The 14,940-nt window shown below is 36.4% G+C and overlaps 2 protein-coding genes and 1 non-coding gene across 9 annotated transcripts; 1 reads left to right on the top strand and 2 right to left on the bottom strand.

Moving 5' to 3' along the window:
- The first annotated feature begins 1,651 nt into the window (after positions 1-1,651).
- Positions 1,652-1,812, top strand: LOC117612326. The gene has a single exon (XR_004583366.1). It is a non-coding gene; the product is annotated as a U1 spliceosomal RNA (small nuclear RNA).
- Positions 1,813-3,242: 1,430 nt separating this feature from the next.
- Positions 3,243-7,160, bottom strand: LOC117637426 (NAC domain-containing protein 17-like). The gene is given in 6 exon segments (XM_034372309.1): positions 3,243-3,673; positions 3,676-3,786; positions 4,037-4,634; positions 5,013-5,315; positions 5,420-5,697; positions 6,673-7,160. Coding segments are annotated over 6 exon segments (1,731 nt in total). The 5' UTR covers positions 6,863-7,160; the 3' UTR covers positions 3,243-3,422.
- Positions 7,161-8,558: 1,398 nt separating this feature from the next.
- LOC117638830 lies at positions 8,559-14,671 on the bottom strand. Of its 7 annotated transcripts, none has more exons than XR_004587314.1 (6): positions 14,483-14,671; positions 14,165-14,270; positions 10,880-12,530; positions 9,731-9,824; positions 9,057-9,531; positions 8,559-8,878 (listed from the first exon to the last, which is right to left on the bottom strand). XR_004587314.1 is itself a non-coding variant. In XM_034373977.1 (5 exons), the coding sequence occupies exons 1-5, from the start codon at positions 14,587-14,589 to the stop codon at positions 9,492-9,494; spliced, it is 1,998 nt and encodes a 665-aa protein (XP_034229868.1). In that variant the 5' UTR covers positions 14,590-14,671; the 3' UTR covers positions 8,559-9,491. The 7 variants fall into 7 exon arrangements, 4 of the variants coding, with proteins under 4 accessions (XP_034229868.1, XP_034229871.1, XP_034229869.1 ...); XR_004587316.1 differs by having other exon boundaries at positions 9,091-9,531; XR_004587315.1 differs by having other exon boundaries at positions 9,121-9,531.
- Positions 14,672-14,940: the final 269 nt, after the last annotated feature.

The following is a 14,940-nucleotide window of genomic DNA, read 5'->3' as shown; positions in this document are numbered from 1 at the left end:
GAGATAAGATAATAAACCACCACATACTCACTTATTTGTTTTCTTTTTATTTATTTTTAGGTAAAAAAAGCCTTAATTAAAATTAAATATTAGAATTTATTAATTAAAATTAAATATTAAAATAATTATTTTTAGTCTGACACAACTCCAAACATAGGTCTTCACTATTTTTACAATCCAGCTTCTTAGTCCGACCCAACACCAAACGTAGGTCAGTACTTAATCCAGCTTAGGCCAATCCGAGCTAATCCGAGACAGTCCCAGGATTTAGTCCAGTCCATGATAGTCCGCTGTGCCAAACGACCCCTAAGTACTTATTGTCACATCCCGGGATCAACTCTACCGTAGCACGATATTGTCCGCTTTGGACCCCCCTCTATGCCCGCACGGTTTTGTTTCTAGGAGCTCACGAGCAACTTCCCAGTGGGTCACCCATCTTGGGATTGCTCTGGCCCCCAACTCGCTTAACTTCGGAGTTCCTACTACTCCTAAGCCAGTGAGCTCCCAAAAGGCCTCGTGCTAGATGGATGCGGGTGTGCACATATAAGGCACATCACCCCCTCTCCGTTGGTTGATGTGAGATCTTACACTTATAATGAATAATAAAATAAGCAATAACATTAAATGGATTAAATAGGAAATAAATAAATAATATTAAGTAATTAAATATTTGATCAACAATATAGAACAATAAGTAATTATTTTATATTTTGAGAAACAACTTGGAAGAGTTATAAATACCAGATTTGATAGATACTAATCACAACGTGATGGCTATCGTGGTGGCTAAGATGCTTAGAAGTTGGAAGCGGGGAGAGGTTGTATGGCCAATTGAGTATTTTAAATGATAATTAGTATTTATATATGATTATATTAAACTGGTTATTATGCTTCAATAATAATTAGTAGATTTATATTTTTTCTTGTCAAAAAAATTGATGTCTCAAAAAGCTTACTCCTTAATGATTTGATGCTTATGTGTTCGACTAAATGCCTCAAAGAGGCTTTGATGTTTTGTTTGTAATGTTATTTTTTTTTCATGAATTATGAATGACATTAGTATTGTTTAAATTCTAAGGGTATGTGGTTATCTAAATTTTGTTTAGAACTTTTAGCATTTTAAATATTGCCCTTTCTCTGAAAAAATGATGGGTCCGTCACTGCCACAGATTGTATTTCAATGATTCGAACCATCTAATTTTTAGATATCCCCTCAAAGCCCATCTCTATAAAAAAATCACTTGAATCCAAAATCATTTGACCACTCAATTAGACGGTGGTTGTTTTAGTGTTTTCTTCCTTGAAAAACCGTGATGTCTTAATGGTTTTCAATTTTTCTAATTTTTACAACAATGATATATTAAAGAAGACTTGAAAAATAGATGATTTTGATTGTTAAATAAAATTTATCTTGGACCCTAAATGAAAAACCATAATACTAAACAAATTGTAGCTGTTAACTAAATTAGAATTTGTCATGCAATCAAGTGCAACTATCAAAGGACTGTTAGTGAAACCAGGGAACTTGCTTTGCAATATACAAGCACAATTAGTAAAACCAATATGCGTGTACCTGTCCCACATCGCCCAAGTATAGGCTGGAGGTTTGAGGTGGGCGCATATAAATACAGAAGGATGAGCATGTCAAAAAATACTTACCTGGACAGGGTCTATGGGCGATCAAGGAGGCCCATGGCCTAGGTTGGCGACCTCCATTGCACTTAGGAGGGGTGTCTGCCTATGGTCTCCTCACGTAGGAGAGCCAATGTCATAATTTGTTGCTGTTGGGGCTTGCGTTCGCGCAGCCCCTGCCCAAATTTCAGTGCAATATTCTAAAAAGAGAGTAATTCTCGTGCCCAAATATATATAGTATATTTTAAATGGGGAGGATTCGGGTAAGGGATTGAAATCTCCACACCCTATCCCGAACTTCATACTTAAAAAATTTCCCAAACTGATCCATTAGGGGTAAAGCCTCACGAATAAGAAAATTATCACCCTTATTTATGTTTGAAACCTTCTCATTTTGCCCTCATTAGGTTTTTTTTTCCTTCTCTTTTCTTCAATTTCCATTGAAACTACCAAATATAGCAAATATGCCACTAAATCATGACAACTAAAATTATAATTGTTGATTTATCAGTGAATATTGTAAACAGTCGAGTAAAGAGAAGTTACTGGTAAACAAAAGAATGAACAATCATATCCCTCTATCTTTCAACCAACAGCAAAAGCTTATTTGGTTTCTAGGATTAGATTGGATAAGTCACTAAATCTAAGGTATATTGAAGGAGGAAATGAAGGTAGAGGTGAATGATTTTCCACTTTGGGAGGATTAAGAGGGATAAGTTATAAGGTGTTGATATCCTACCATTTTGTGAGGAGTAGATGAGATAAGTTTTCTTCATGAGTATTTCATCTTCCACCTTCAACTTGGTCAAGATTTTTGTCATTTCTTCCTTTAACATGCTTCAAATATAGGGAGTTATCCAATCCAATCTAATACTAGGCACCAAATGAGCCCTAAAAGTGTTTTTACTTTTAGGCTTTCGTGGATTTTAATTTTGTGTCTATTCAAGTTAGGTTTTTGCTATATTTGAAAAAAATTAAAAAAATTGACATTCATGAAATTAGAGCTAAACTTCGACCACATTTGATAATCATGTCAATTTTAGTTTCTAGTTTTCATTTTTAAGTTTTTTGCGCCAAGATATAGAGGAAAATGAGAGTGAGAATGGGAGTGATCATAAGAATGAGAGAGGATGAGAGGGAAGGGTGGGAGAGATGAGTAACAAAAGTGAAAACAATTTCAAGTAGATTTCAATTTTTAATTTTTCTTTCAACTTTTGTTACTCCTACCTTCCCCTCTCATCTTCCCTCTCAATCCCAATCTTCATTCTCATTTTCACTACTATTCTCCCTGTTTTCCTTCTATACTCTAGCACATAAGATGAAAACTAAAAATGAAAAATGAAATGGTTCTGTGATTCTAATTTTTTTTTTTTCATGAAAATGAAAAGAAAAGAGTGAGTCCGAAGCCCCAACTAACAAAAAAGAAGTCTTGATCAGGAGCCCTTTGCCGTATGAAAGAAAAATGATGTAAAGACTTTTTTCAACTTATGAATCCTCCAAAGAAATGAAAATAAAATAAATCAACCGCCGACATGTGCATGGCAGGTGCAGTTGTATGTGTACTAGGGTTCAATAGCACGTATGAGCAAGCAAAATAGCAATAGCGACCATGAAACACAATAGCCTGCAAGTTATATCTAGAATTTTCTATTTACAAGAGAGAGAGGAGGAAAATTCATCCTTTACAATAAAAATTATATAGATAATTGAAATTCTATGTTTCCATAATGGTTTTCCATCAATTTCACCATGATGAATATATATAGCAGCAAAACTTCCCAATTAAAGACTCAAGCGGAGAGGCATCTCCACCATGGTCTGAGAGTTGCCATAAAAACCCAAAAAATGGCACAAAGTGCTACAAGAACTGGAAGGAAGAAGAAACCTCTCTTTCTGCCTGCCCTCTTAGCTTCAGAACTACCACCTGCAGTGACATTAGCACTAACGCTATTTATTCTCAACCTGCTAAAGCTAGACATTCGTTCAAAAGCCCGATTCACCAAAGCATTCTCTGAAGCAGATGCAGGAGTAGTAGGTANNNTTCCACAAAGGCCCATAGAGCAGAAGAGAACTGACTTGGACCACCAGCAGCCTCATTGCCGCTTTGATTTTGATTTGCTTGGGAAGCAAAGTTTGAAGGTTCATATACCACACCTAAACAACACCAGATAGGAACTACCTATATTAGTGACTACTAATAATAAGATTTAAAGTTCAGTTGGACATTCCAATGTACCACAAAGGGGCAAAGGGAATGGAAATATATAACAAGTTAGTCATGCCAATCACTGAAATCAATGATACATTAGAAGAATACTTCTAGAAGAGCTCTCGAAGCTGAAGGCATGCACTTAATAATAGATGTGCAAAAGCATCGATAATTCATCTCCATTGATATATGTACCTGAGGTTGAATACGAGAGAAATCCCTGATTTGGTTCTGCTCTTTCAGTATGTGTCCACAGCTGATTGTTCATCTGAGTTGATTCAGGATTCAGCTGATGGTTAACTTGGCTTACAGCTGGTGGATTGGGTTGTAACTGATATTCAAACTGATCTACAATATTATTCCCCAGCGAATTCATGTACTGCTGATGAGAGACTGTTCCTTGATCAAAAGGCCCCATTTCATGAAAAAACATGGCTGCATCATGATACAAGTCAAATTCACTTAATCCATCTATCCCTTCAAACTGCAAGTTATCCACAGGATTCTCAATGTTTGAAATAGTAGGTTCAGGACCAAGGAGATCATCCATCTCCAAGAAATCTTCTTCACGAAGTATGGGAGGGCCCTGCTCATGAATTTCAGGAGCAGATGTGGTGACTTCAGATGCCTCGTACCGTTGTATTTGGGATGTATCTGATTGTGTGAAGTCAAAGCTTGCCTGCAGATTGCATTGGTGATCACTTGGATTAAACACTGTGTTAGGTTCTGGACATACAACTTCCCTGGAGTACAGATCAACCACAGTACTTTGGGTCTCTTCTTCACTCACAGCCTGCATAATGCAATTGCATAAAATTTATTATTATATGTTCTCCATGACAGAGACTGAGTGCACGCAAGACTACAAAAATGCAAAATAATTTAAAGCATAATTTTTTCTTATTTATGCAATCATATTTCAGTCAGCTTTAACACTAAAATACTGATTGTGATGACTATTAAGATAACATCTAAACCAGATCCACCACCTCTGTTTCACCCATGTTTGCCAAATATGGCACAGGCCCCCTTGTGTACGACAAGCTGGAATTAAGTTTAACCAGAGATTGCCACACAGTATACTACAAATCTAATAGTCAATAACCATAAATAACTACCACTGAAAGAAAACAAAAGTGAGAGTAAGAGTAAGGAGAGACAGATTACGAACCTGAGGTATGGTGTAAGCGTAACCATTCATTTGTGGCAGCTCAAGCACAGCCTCATCAGCAATCTGTTTCATGAACTCCTCGATGTCGCTTAGTGCAGAATGGACTTCACCATTAACTTTCACAGGATCAACAGAAATAACACCCACAGATTGCTTCACTGGGATTTGGCGATCAGCAGAGCTATTGATTACAGGTAATTCATCATCAGCCCATTCTTCCTCTCTAAATGGAGCCCCATATTGCTCTCCATTTTTGGGACCAGGTCCACTTTTTTTGTAAACCTTATAGAGAGCATAATATTCCTAAAAGAAGGGAAAACAAAAAGGACATCATTTTAGACTTCAATTTGCAGAAATATAGAAGAAATTCAATAAAATATTGAAAGAAAAGCTGTTCCAACTAATACCTGTACATTCCGGCATCTCTTGAGCTCTTCCTCATCCAAGGTATACTCATGCATCACCCAGTCAGTGCGCTCCCCACTAGGTGCGCGGCCTTTATAATACACTAAGGTCTTCTTCAAACCAACAGACCGTGAATAACATGTAATGTTACGATCCTTTCCTGTAGCTTTCCAATACCCATGTCTGGTCGCCCTGTTCGATCTTCCCCCATTAGGGTATTTCCGATCTCTCGGACTGAAAAAGAACCATTGCCTGTCACCAGTTTTCAATAGGGATAATCCTGCATATCATATCACTTTCAAATGTTAGTAACCAAAAATGCAATCAACAAAAACTATGAGCTCAAACATAAAAAATTAAGAGAGCAAAACCAGTTATTGAATACATACAGCATAGATTAGCATATTGATAAAATTGCTTATGCTGAAACCAAGCTAACATTTTAAAACGGAGAAGCAATTATAAAACTATCTTAAATAAATCCACTTAATTGCTGAAACAAAGCAAAAAAAGACATTCTAGTAACTTAAACACATGCCGTCCACACACACACACACAAATAAATGAGTGTTTAGGTAGATAAGCCTACAATCAATAACAAACATACCATTTACTTGCATGTTAAAACCTAGATATTTAAAAACCAAGGGCTAGAACATATATTAAAATACTTTACTCTTACATATATGTGTATAGCACAAACTGCTGATACTAAACTAGTTCATTTGATCAGATCATACAAATATCATAATAGGACACTGCAAATTCGGAGAAGTATGTGTCCAAACAACAAAACTGAAACTAAACAAAAACCCTGTTAACCAAACCCATTAAACGTAACCAAAGTTGTAGGCAACCAAACAAATCCGACAGAGCCAAATCCAGTCAACCAAACAAAAGATACTCCAAAACCAATCAGCCCAAACAAAACACGTCAAAAGCAAAGCAATATAAAAAAACTACTGAAACTTCGATGACATGATCACCAAAAGTTGGATTTTTATCCAAAAAGTTAAGATTAGGGTTTAAGAATTAACGCCAAACATTGGACTTTGATCCAAACGGTTGACCGTGGGATCAGGACTCTCACTTGTCACCGCAACCAATCATCCAAACAAAAATAAGATTCGCACAAAACCGATTCCAAAACCAAAACACAAACAAACCCACATATCCAAATAAGGCAACGATCAAAACCCCAAATCACATAATCAACAAAGACTTCCCATAGAAGAAAAAAAACATAAACCCATACCAGGAAGTTCCTCAGGGTCCCACTTATAGACGTCGGTCTCGGCGATGACATTCAACTTGAGCCTTTTCTTGCAGATTTTGCGCTTCAGATAGTAGACGACGAGTTCCTCGTCTGTGGGATGGAACCGAAACCCGGGCGCGCAGAAGCGGCCGTTGCGAAAAAGAATATCCGGATCGTCCTCTGAGCCCATCGCTTCGGCCCCCAAAAAAATCAAAACCCTCAAAGAAAAGTAAAACGATGAAATTGAACAATAAATCAATCAAAAAGTTAACTTTATTTCTCTGTTCGTCTGGATCAATACGAAGACGAACAGAGAGAGAGAGAGTTGGACTGAAACAGAGAGAAGAACAGTCTACAAATGACACAGTAGGGCTCTAGGGAAAGAGAGAGAGAGAGAGAGAGAGAGAGAGAGATTATGCGGTGGTCAAACGAAGAATGGGGCTGCGGGTTTACTAGTGAGAGCGGACGAGAAGTTTCTTGGAATTGGACTCGCAGCGCTGCAATTTTCTATTTTTCCTATTTATTTATTTATTTATAATTATTTTTAAATTTTTGTTTGTTTCAAAATTAAGATTTTTGCCATTTTTGCGTGCGATATGAAGCGTGGTGGGTGGGTAACCTGGGCGGGTTTATGGTGTGGCTCGGTTGGACGATTGACTATGAGTCTGACAAGTGTGATGTTTGTACTGGATGAGATGTAGGGACCGCATATTATTTTCCTGTTCGGATGGCTCATTTTTTTGTAATTAATTTTTGTCTTGAATGAATCATGGTAATGCTTTTTTTATTTGACAAATGTTTTTTATTTATTTTAATATCAGAGATATTTTTAAATCAAAAATATATTAAATCTTTATTTTTTTTTTTAATACAAACGATAATTTAAACTACATAAAGAAAGATTTCTCACACATACAATTATAATGCCGTGAGGATTAATCTTAATTTTTTAATATTCAACTGATGAAGTAATTGCTACAACTATGTATTGCTATTATTGGGTAGCGTTTTGATCGCTCTGGGAGCTAGCTAGATTTGTATTGAGGATACCGGGAGTTAAAACAAAACCCAATAAGGTTCATCCAAAACAGTGTCATTTTGCTTGACCTGTGAGTCTTGCTTGCATTTAGAGAAACTGAAAAGGAGAAAGGAATCTCTTCCGCCCAGAATTTGAGTGAACACAAGTACCAATATGAATGTTGGTGTGGTGTCATGTAATCTTTTGCAGCTCCTGCCAAATTGTTAATGGCTCATTAGATGACTAGCCGTAAATTCTCTGATCTGGGAAATTAAGCTCGGGTTACTTGCTTCGGCAGTGTTATACTTGGTGTGTACACGCTTTAGGGTTTATGATTTAGGGTTTAGACCTCACTTTCACATCATTTGGAGTGCTAGATTGGGTCCATAAACTAGTATATTACCACTTAAAGCACAATGTTACCGTTTCAAGGCACATATACTACCGCTACAAGCACAAACACGTGAATTTGATACACTTAACGCTCCAAGAATAAACACGACAATCGGAAGAGCACAGAGACACTCTAAATATAGATATTAACACCATTCCCACGTGAAATAACCGAGAAAGACGATATTTCGGCTTGCCTATATTTTGTCATGATTACTGGGGAGCAAGCTAGGCACATTCCATAAGAGGACAATGGACATTACCAGAGAGAAGTTACTGCTTCACTACTAAATCCTACAAGAATAAGATGAGTGGCTGCAGATGCAATGCATACTTACAATATCAACCCACTTATACAATAAAACACAAAAGTAGACCACCCAATGGTTAGAACATACAATTGAAAGTTTTAGGAACTGATTACTGCTTATTATGGACATAATTTCAGCAAATTACAGAATATTTGCACCAGTAATTAAAGAAATATTAGTTACATAAGAAAGGTTCTCAGTATAAAGACAAGCAAAAAAGGAAAAAGGTTACCACCTATGGAAGGTTGCTGGTATGGCCGAGCTACAAGGCCAAGCATTAACAGACATGCAATCACGTAGACGTAAATTCGAAAGAAGCTCAGGCTGGCAAGATTTGGATCGGTGACTTTCCTCCCTGTACGCCACCTTAACGTCATACAAAGCCTCAAAGAGCGGGGAAAGTTTTTTAGGCACTCTGAAACTGATTATCAAAGCCACAAAAAATGCCATTATAACCCATTAACATCATCGATCTTCCATTTCGCTGCAGTGGAGAGCAGAAAACAGTTAATTTGTATGTCAAAATAATCATTTACATTCTTGCTCAGGTATTTCTATCTTCCTGCCTAATGCACATGATTTCCAGGTGATCACATGATTATTTGCATAAAAGCATAAGCAAACAAAGAGTGAATGAACCAAAAATGACATGAGTGTTCTACATTGATGGTTCCTTGGGCCAGCTACAGAAATTACTTTAGTGTGGACGAGAGTCACAGGACAAACCGTTAACTTCCATCAAAATTTTCAGATCTGTGCGCATGCAAGCACCTATGTAGTTCCAATCATCTCGTTAAAGCTCAAATTTCCAACTGGACTGCTGACTGGCCTTCTTCCATGAGCAAGAAGCAGTCAATGGAATCCCCACACCAGATCTCCTCTGCCACCAATGACGAAGAAGAATGGGCCAGTCCATATTAATTTCACCCTCATTGTAGAGCTAAGCACCTTCTTTCAGCTCACACTTCAATCCTGCCAGAATGGAAAGGAGAGGACAGGAAAAAAACTGCAGTACAAGCTTGAGGACGGATGTGAAAGCATTTTAGCATATTCTTCTGGAGTCCTCTGAAAATTGACCACGAAAGCCTCATAAGATGCTATAGTTGGCCCACCAACTTCCTTAATGCTTCTAATGCACTGCATATACAGTAAAAACTGTGCTATCAACACAAATATCAAAGGTATTTAACAAATTTTTGTTTCAAGCTTCTATATATCCTCTATTTTACAAATTCAGGACCACGTGCAGTGAATACTGTTAGATGCTACTACAGCCTCATAAGAAATCTTAATGTATAAAGCAAAGTTAAGAGTATCCAGAAAAGGGAAGCACTACCTCTTTGGAAAAGAAGGTACTAGTTCCTCAACTACTCGAACAATTATAGAACCATCATCGTTTTCGTGAGAAAATGTCTGCTTTTCTTCTACCACTGTCATGGGTGAAAAAGAAGTATTTCAGTTTTCACTTCCTACCACAAAGATGGGAGAATACAAAATAATAATAATAATAATAATAATAATGAAAATAAAAGTAAAACAATGTACCATTTGATTTGGGGGAAATTTTGATAAAATTAAGTGTTTTTCAAGCACAAAAGAAAATCAAAACAAAGGGAAAAAGGCCCATCTAAGCCATTTTTAATTTTTACTAATACAAGAAAACCAAGAACAAATGCTAAAGAATCAAGTAAAACTAGAGATGGCAGGACCATTAATACTCATTCTGCAAACATTAATGCGATAATACTACTTATATGCAGAGAACGATCACCAAACAAATGTAGTAAATTACTAATTACTAGTTGACATTTAGCAAACAATTTCCTCAAATGATGTTTAGTTTACCATCTTCTGTTATTTGTTCTTCCTTTAAGATATTGGATACCACTGAGACAAGAAAAGCATAGGCATATACTTATTAGACATCAGGTACAGTTAATAATTCGTGTATATCAAAACGTAAGAAAGTACATGTATTCTACCCAAAAAAAATGGTGTAAAACTTTCGCTTCTTTATTTTCTGTTGAATCGTCCTATGTCCACACTCCATAGTGATCTTACACCGTGTAGATGACTCAACTTACACTGACGAATGCCATTTTTTAACTTTCAGAATTGCTGATGCATGTACAATGCAAACAGACTGACATAAACTGAATCCCCATCATGTAAAACCTAACTACTAGAATTAATAGGAGTCCAACTTGAAAACGCCACAATCTCTTATAGCAATATTATAATTAATGAGAGCAGGTAAAATCCTGATAATTTGGGACTGGTAACTTTACACTCCAATACAAGGGGACTTTACACAAATAACAAAGAAAGAAAAAACTAATATGTGATTAGTATTAGAGTTTAGTAAAGAAGTTATGGAGAAAACTTATTGCGAATGATGGATTTCTTTTTTTTACAATTTACTGCAGACGATATGAGAGAAGGAAAAAGGAAAAATAACAAGAACAAGAAAAGATAGTTCAGATACCTTCTTGAGTTGCACAATCACCTCTGAGATACAAAGTATCATCCCAGTCTAAATCCAAACCTTCTGTCTTTGCAAACTCCTCCAACACGTGACCAATGAGATTATAGGCAATTATGCTTGTCTCATCACAACCTTCTTGAACTGCGAGGTATTTGTTTTTACAAGTGGTTTGTTTCTCATATGTATCTTCTGGCTTGAGATGCAGCAGCTTTTCTGTGTTCATTCCAGTATTACATTCAGGTTCATGTCTTTCAATATAATTACCATCTAACCCTCTTTTGATACTACTGGAGTCAAGAGAATCTCCTTGAGTGGAGAACATGGGTTCCTGCCACTCGACAAGTACACTTTTGTTAGGTGTAAGGAGAGGATAACAGTCATTTCTGGTAGTTTCAGCAGTAGGTGGCTTGCAAACAAATGGTGTTGACTCCGCGGTACTTTCAGCTTCATAAAACAAATCATTAGAATGAGATCTATCACTTCCACATAATCCATCTTTCTCTAGCCAACCATTATTTTCGTTATCATCACCATTGGACTTATCATCATCATCATCACATTCCTCCATTTCTTCCATATATGCGTCATCAAAATCTAAATCCAAGTCATGGTCAGGGGACAAATCCCAAACAATCTGCTTTACCTGAGCACTCACATTCAGTATACATTCTACCTCTGCTTCAATTTCATCTTTTGTGATGCGTCTATGCGGTTTACTTTGTGAATTCCTGTTGATAACAACAAGAGTTTCTAATAATGCCTTGGGAATGGTATCCATATCACCACAATCAAAAAGATATTCAGTTAGCATTTTCCTAATTGCTGTTCGCAAACTCCTGTTTGACACTTTAGCATTTGGGTCTAACAGAGTCTTTAAGTTCTTCAGCTCTGGTATTCTAATCTTTGTTTTAACTAACCAAATAGCCCTAGCTATCTCATCCTGCAATATCTTTATTTCTGGTGTGAATTGGTGAAAGTCTGTTATGGTGGAATTATGAAAACCTGGTATCAACTTCAGTGATAAGCCTACTACTGCCATGGCTTTGGTTAATGGCTCCTGCAGTTCATCACCTATTGAAAGTTCTGAAAGCATCTTTTCAATTGTTTTCCTCACTTGGTTAATTAGACTGTCTCGATTCCAGCCACTTTTCTTAGGCCGTAATTGCGGTAGACTTTGTCGCCCTCCTTTAAGCTTTCTGTGCATTGCAAGTAGGGTCTCATAAGGCAAGTCCCTGAGTCCATCCAGCACCTTTCTAACAGCAGCATGATGAGACTGTAATCTGGAGGACGAAAATGTGATAAAATTATCCTGGAAATATTGTGGGTCATTGAGAAGTTGAGATATCTGTTTAGATATTTCCATTTTATCATTATGATTATCTTGTCTTCCAAAAACATTTGGAAGAGATTCTCTGATAACCCTTTTCATCTTCCAACGAGTTTTCTCAAACTTCACTGAGCGTCCTGTTAGTATAACAGCAAAAAGGTAAAGACCCTTGTTAGTCAAATCATCAAGGCATGATGACAAGGCTCCGGATATATAGGGTGCGTCAAGCAATTTCATATCATCTTGAAATACTCTATTCCCTCCTTCAATATCACATGCTCCAAAAGCTGTGTCAACAGAAGATTTTACAGTCTCATAGAACATCTGGAAGACAGATATTTTGAGTAGATCATTAGTATATTCAAGAAAATATATTATAATCAAACAGTTTCGGCATAATGCTAGAGCAACACAAGCATGGCAGAAGAAACACACAAGACAACTACGATCCTGGCTGGGAATGCGTCTTTACAAAACACTTAATCAGCAGTGCTTTTGTTAAAAACACCAATACATATGTATACATATATAATATATCAAACCAAAACTGCTTAACTAAATTTTAGTAGTACCTTAATGCAACCAGCTGACTGTGTTAAACCTTATATTGGTACAAGAAGAATGACAATCATATTAAACATGCACGATAATTTGTCGAAGAATAAAAGTATAAAGTACCAATGCATAGCATACTGAATTTTCTATTACAATTCCAAGCAAAATTATTATAGGTATTATGCTTAAGACTATTTAAATGTGTCATTGTATTGATTCTATGGTCCAGATGCCCCTATATACTTTTCTCTTCCTACTACATGATAAAAAGCATTAAAGTTCTAAAAATAAAATGACAGCATAGATCGACATCTAACTCAACTCTAATGTATCAAAACTAGATCCACTATTCAAGCATTTATCCCTAAGCTAAACAAAGTAAAAAAGAAAAAGTCATAAAGGAACTTGTAAACACGGTCACCACTACTCAATTGATTACATTAGTGAACACTTTTTCAATAAGGGACAAAATCCTATAATATAGTTAATTTTTCCTTTTACACCAAAAGAGCACAAGAAAAACTGAACTTCACATTTGAGAACTTGCTAATAAAAAATGAAATGCCTAGAATGGCCAAATGATAATGTGAAATCATGACACACACGTATCCATGCTTACATGCATTCATCCTTTGGTTTCAAAGACCTTGCTGCTTCATCCAAGCAGAAAGGTTCCTCTGACATTTGACAGCCGGAAGCATCTAGAACTACTATTCTGTAACTGGATAAAATGTTCATTGGAAAGTATTTAGTTATAGATGGCAAGAGAAAAGGTTTGGCTGCTAACAACAATTCCTCAAAAAATGAAAAACCTGCCAACATGTCATTGATAAGACTCAAACACGAGTCCCATTGCTAAAAAATAAGCAGAAATACCATCTGCACTGTAAATAGAGCTTTCGCGTATAATATAAATATAATACAAAGGAAGACAGATAAATATCGTCCTCACCACCTGAGGGCCGGCATTGGGATCAAGCTCAAACTTTTTTTCTTTCGATAAGAAGCTCCAGCTTTTAAAGGAAACTCAAAAATAAAGAAGATAGCTGTATATGCATAGCTTCAGTGGGTAACTTCCAGGGGTTTGTTTATCGTCTATGCATAACCTTGAAAAGTGAAGCATTCATAGCAAGTGGTTGTCTACTTTGCACGCACTTCCATGCGCAATTCTGATTATTATCAATGTGATAATTTACATCATTAAAGAAAAAGAGCATATGGCATTTTTAAGGTTCAACTGAGACTGCCATCCAAACTTTAAAACTTGAGACAAGGCCAACATTTCTAGATTCCAAAATTGTTGATAACCCAAAATATTCATATTCCATGGCTACGAAATGCATGAATTACATAAAATCTTCTTTCAAATCGAACACTTTAACGAAGATGAGAAATTAACTTACATCGTCTTCCCTAAGAAACGATTCCGGCAAACACGTGTTGTTCAAGAACTCACACCTCTCCAACTTCTTCTGCTCAGATTTGGAAGTAGGAAGCCCTAACAACCACCTGCACGGATTTCATCAACACGTCGCAGAAAATTAAATAAAAAAAATCAATCAATCAATAACATAACGTTAACATCATCCTCACAACAATCAAAATAAAATCGGGAACAAAAGGAAGAGCGAAATTGTCATAATTCACACACAATCTGGATTCAGGAACTCATTAATGGAAAATTGGTAAGCAAAAAGGAGAAAAAAAATTATTTGAATGACCTCCTTTTGAGCTGTATCTGCTTCTCTTGGCGTTTAATTTGTGACCAGAGGGACTCGCAATCCGTCTGGTAAAACCCCAAGTTCTCCATAAGCTGCGATCTTGCCATTGATGTCTGAGAGAGAGGGCGGGAGGATTAGAGAGTGTAGCGTTAGGGTTTTAGGAGCCGCTTAATGAGCCGAACCACTCGGCTTTGGCTAATCAATTGGGAAATTGGTGGCTTTGACCCCACAGCAGTAAATATTTGTAAAATGTTCCTTTATTTTATTATTTTTTTTGTTTTTAAGAACAAGTCCATCCCAAAAGATCCAATTTAAACTTTTAATAACTTTTATAGAGTTTAAAAGTTTGGAGGTATTCAATTTAGACTTTTAAAGAGTATATAAAAATTTAGTGGTATTCAATTATGACTTTTAAAAAGTATTTAAAAGTTTGGTGGTATTCAGTTATGACTTTCAAA

This window comes from Prunus dulcis, chromosome 8 (assembly GCF_902201215.1).
Source record: "Prunus dulcis chromosome 8, ALMONDv2, whole genome shotgun sequence".
Lineage (NCBI taxonomy): Eukaryota > Viridiplantae > Streptophyta > Magnoliopsida > Rosales > Rosaceae > Prunus > Prunus dulcis.
This window is presented reverse-complemented; position numbering and strand designations above follow the sequence as displayed.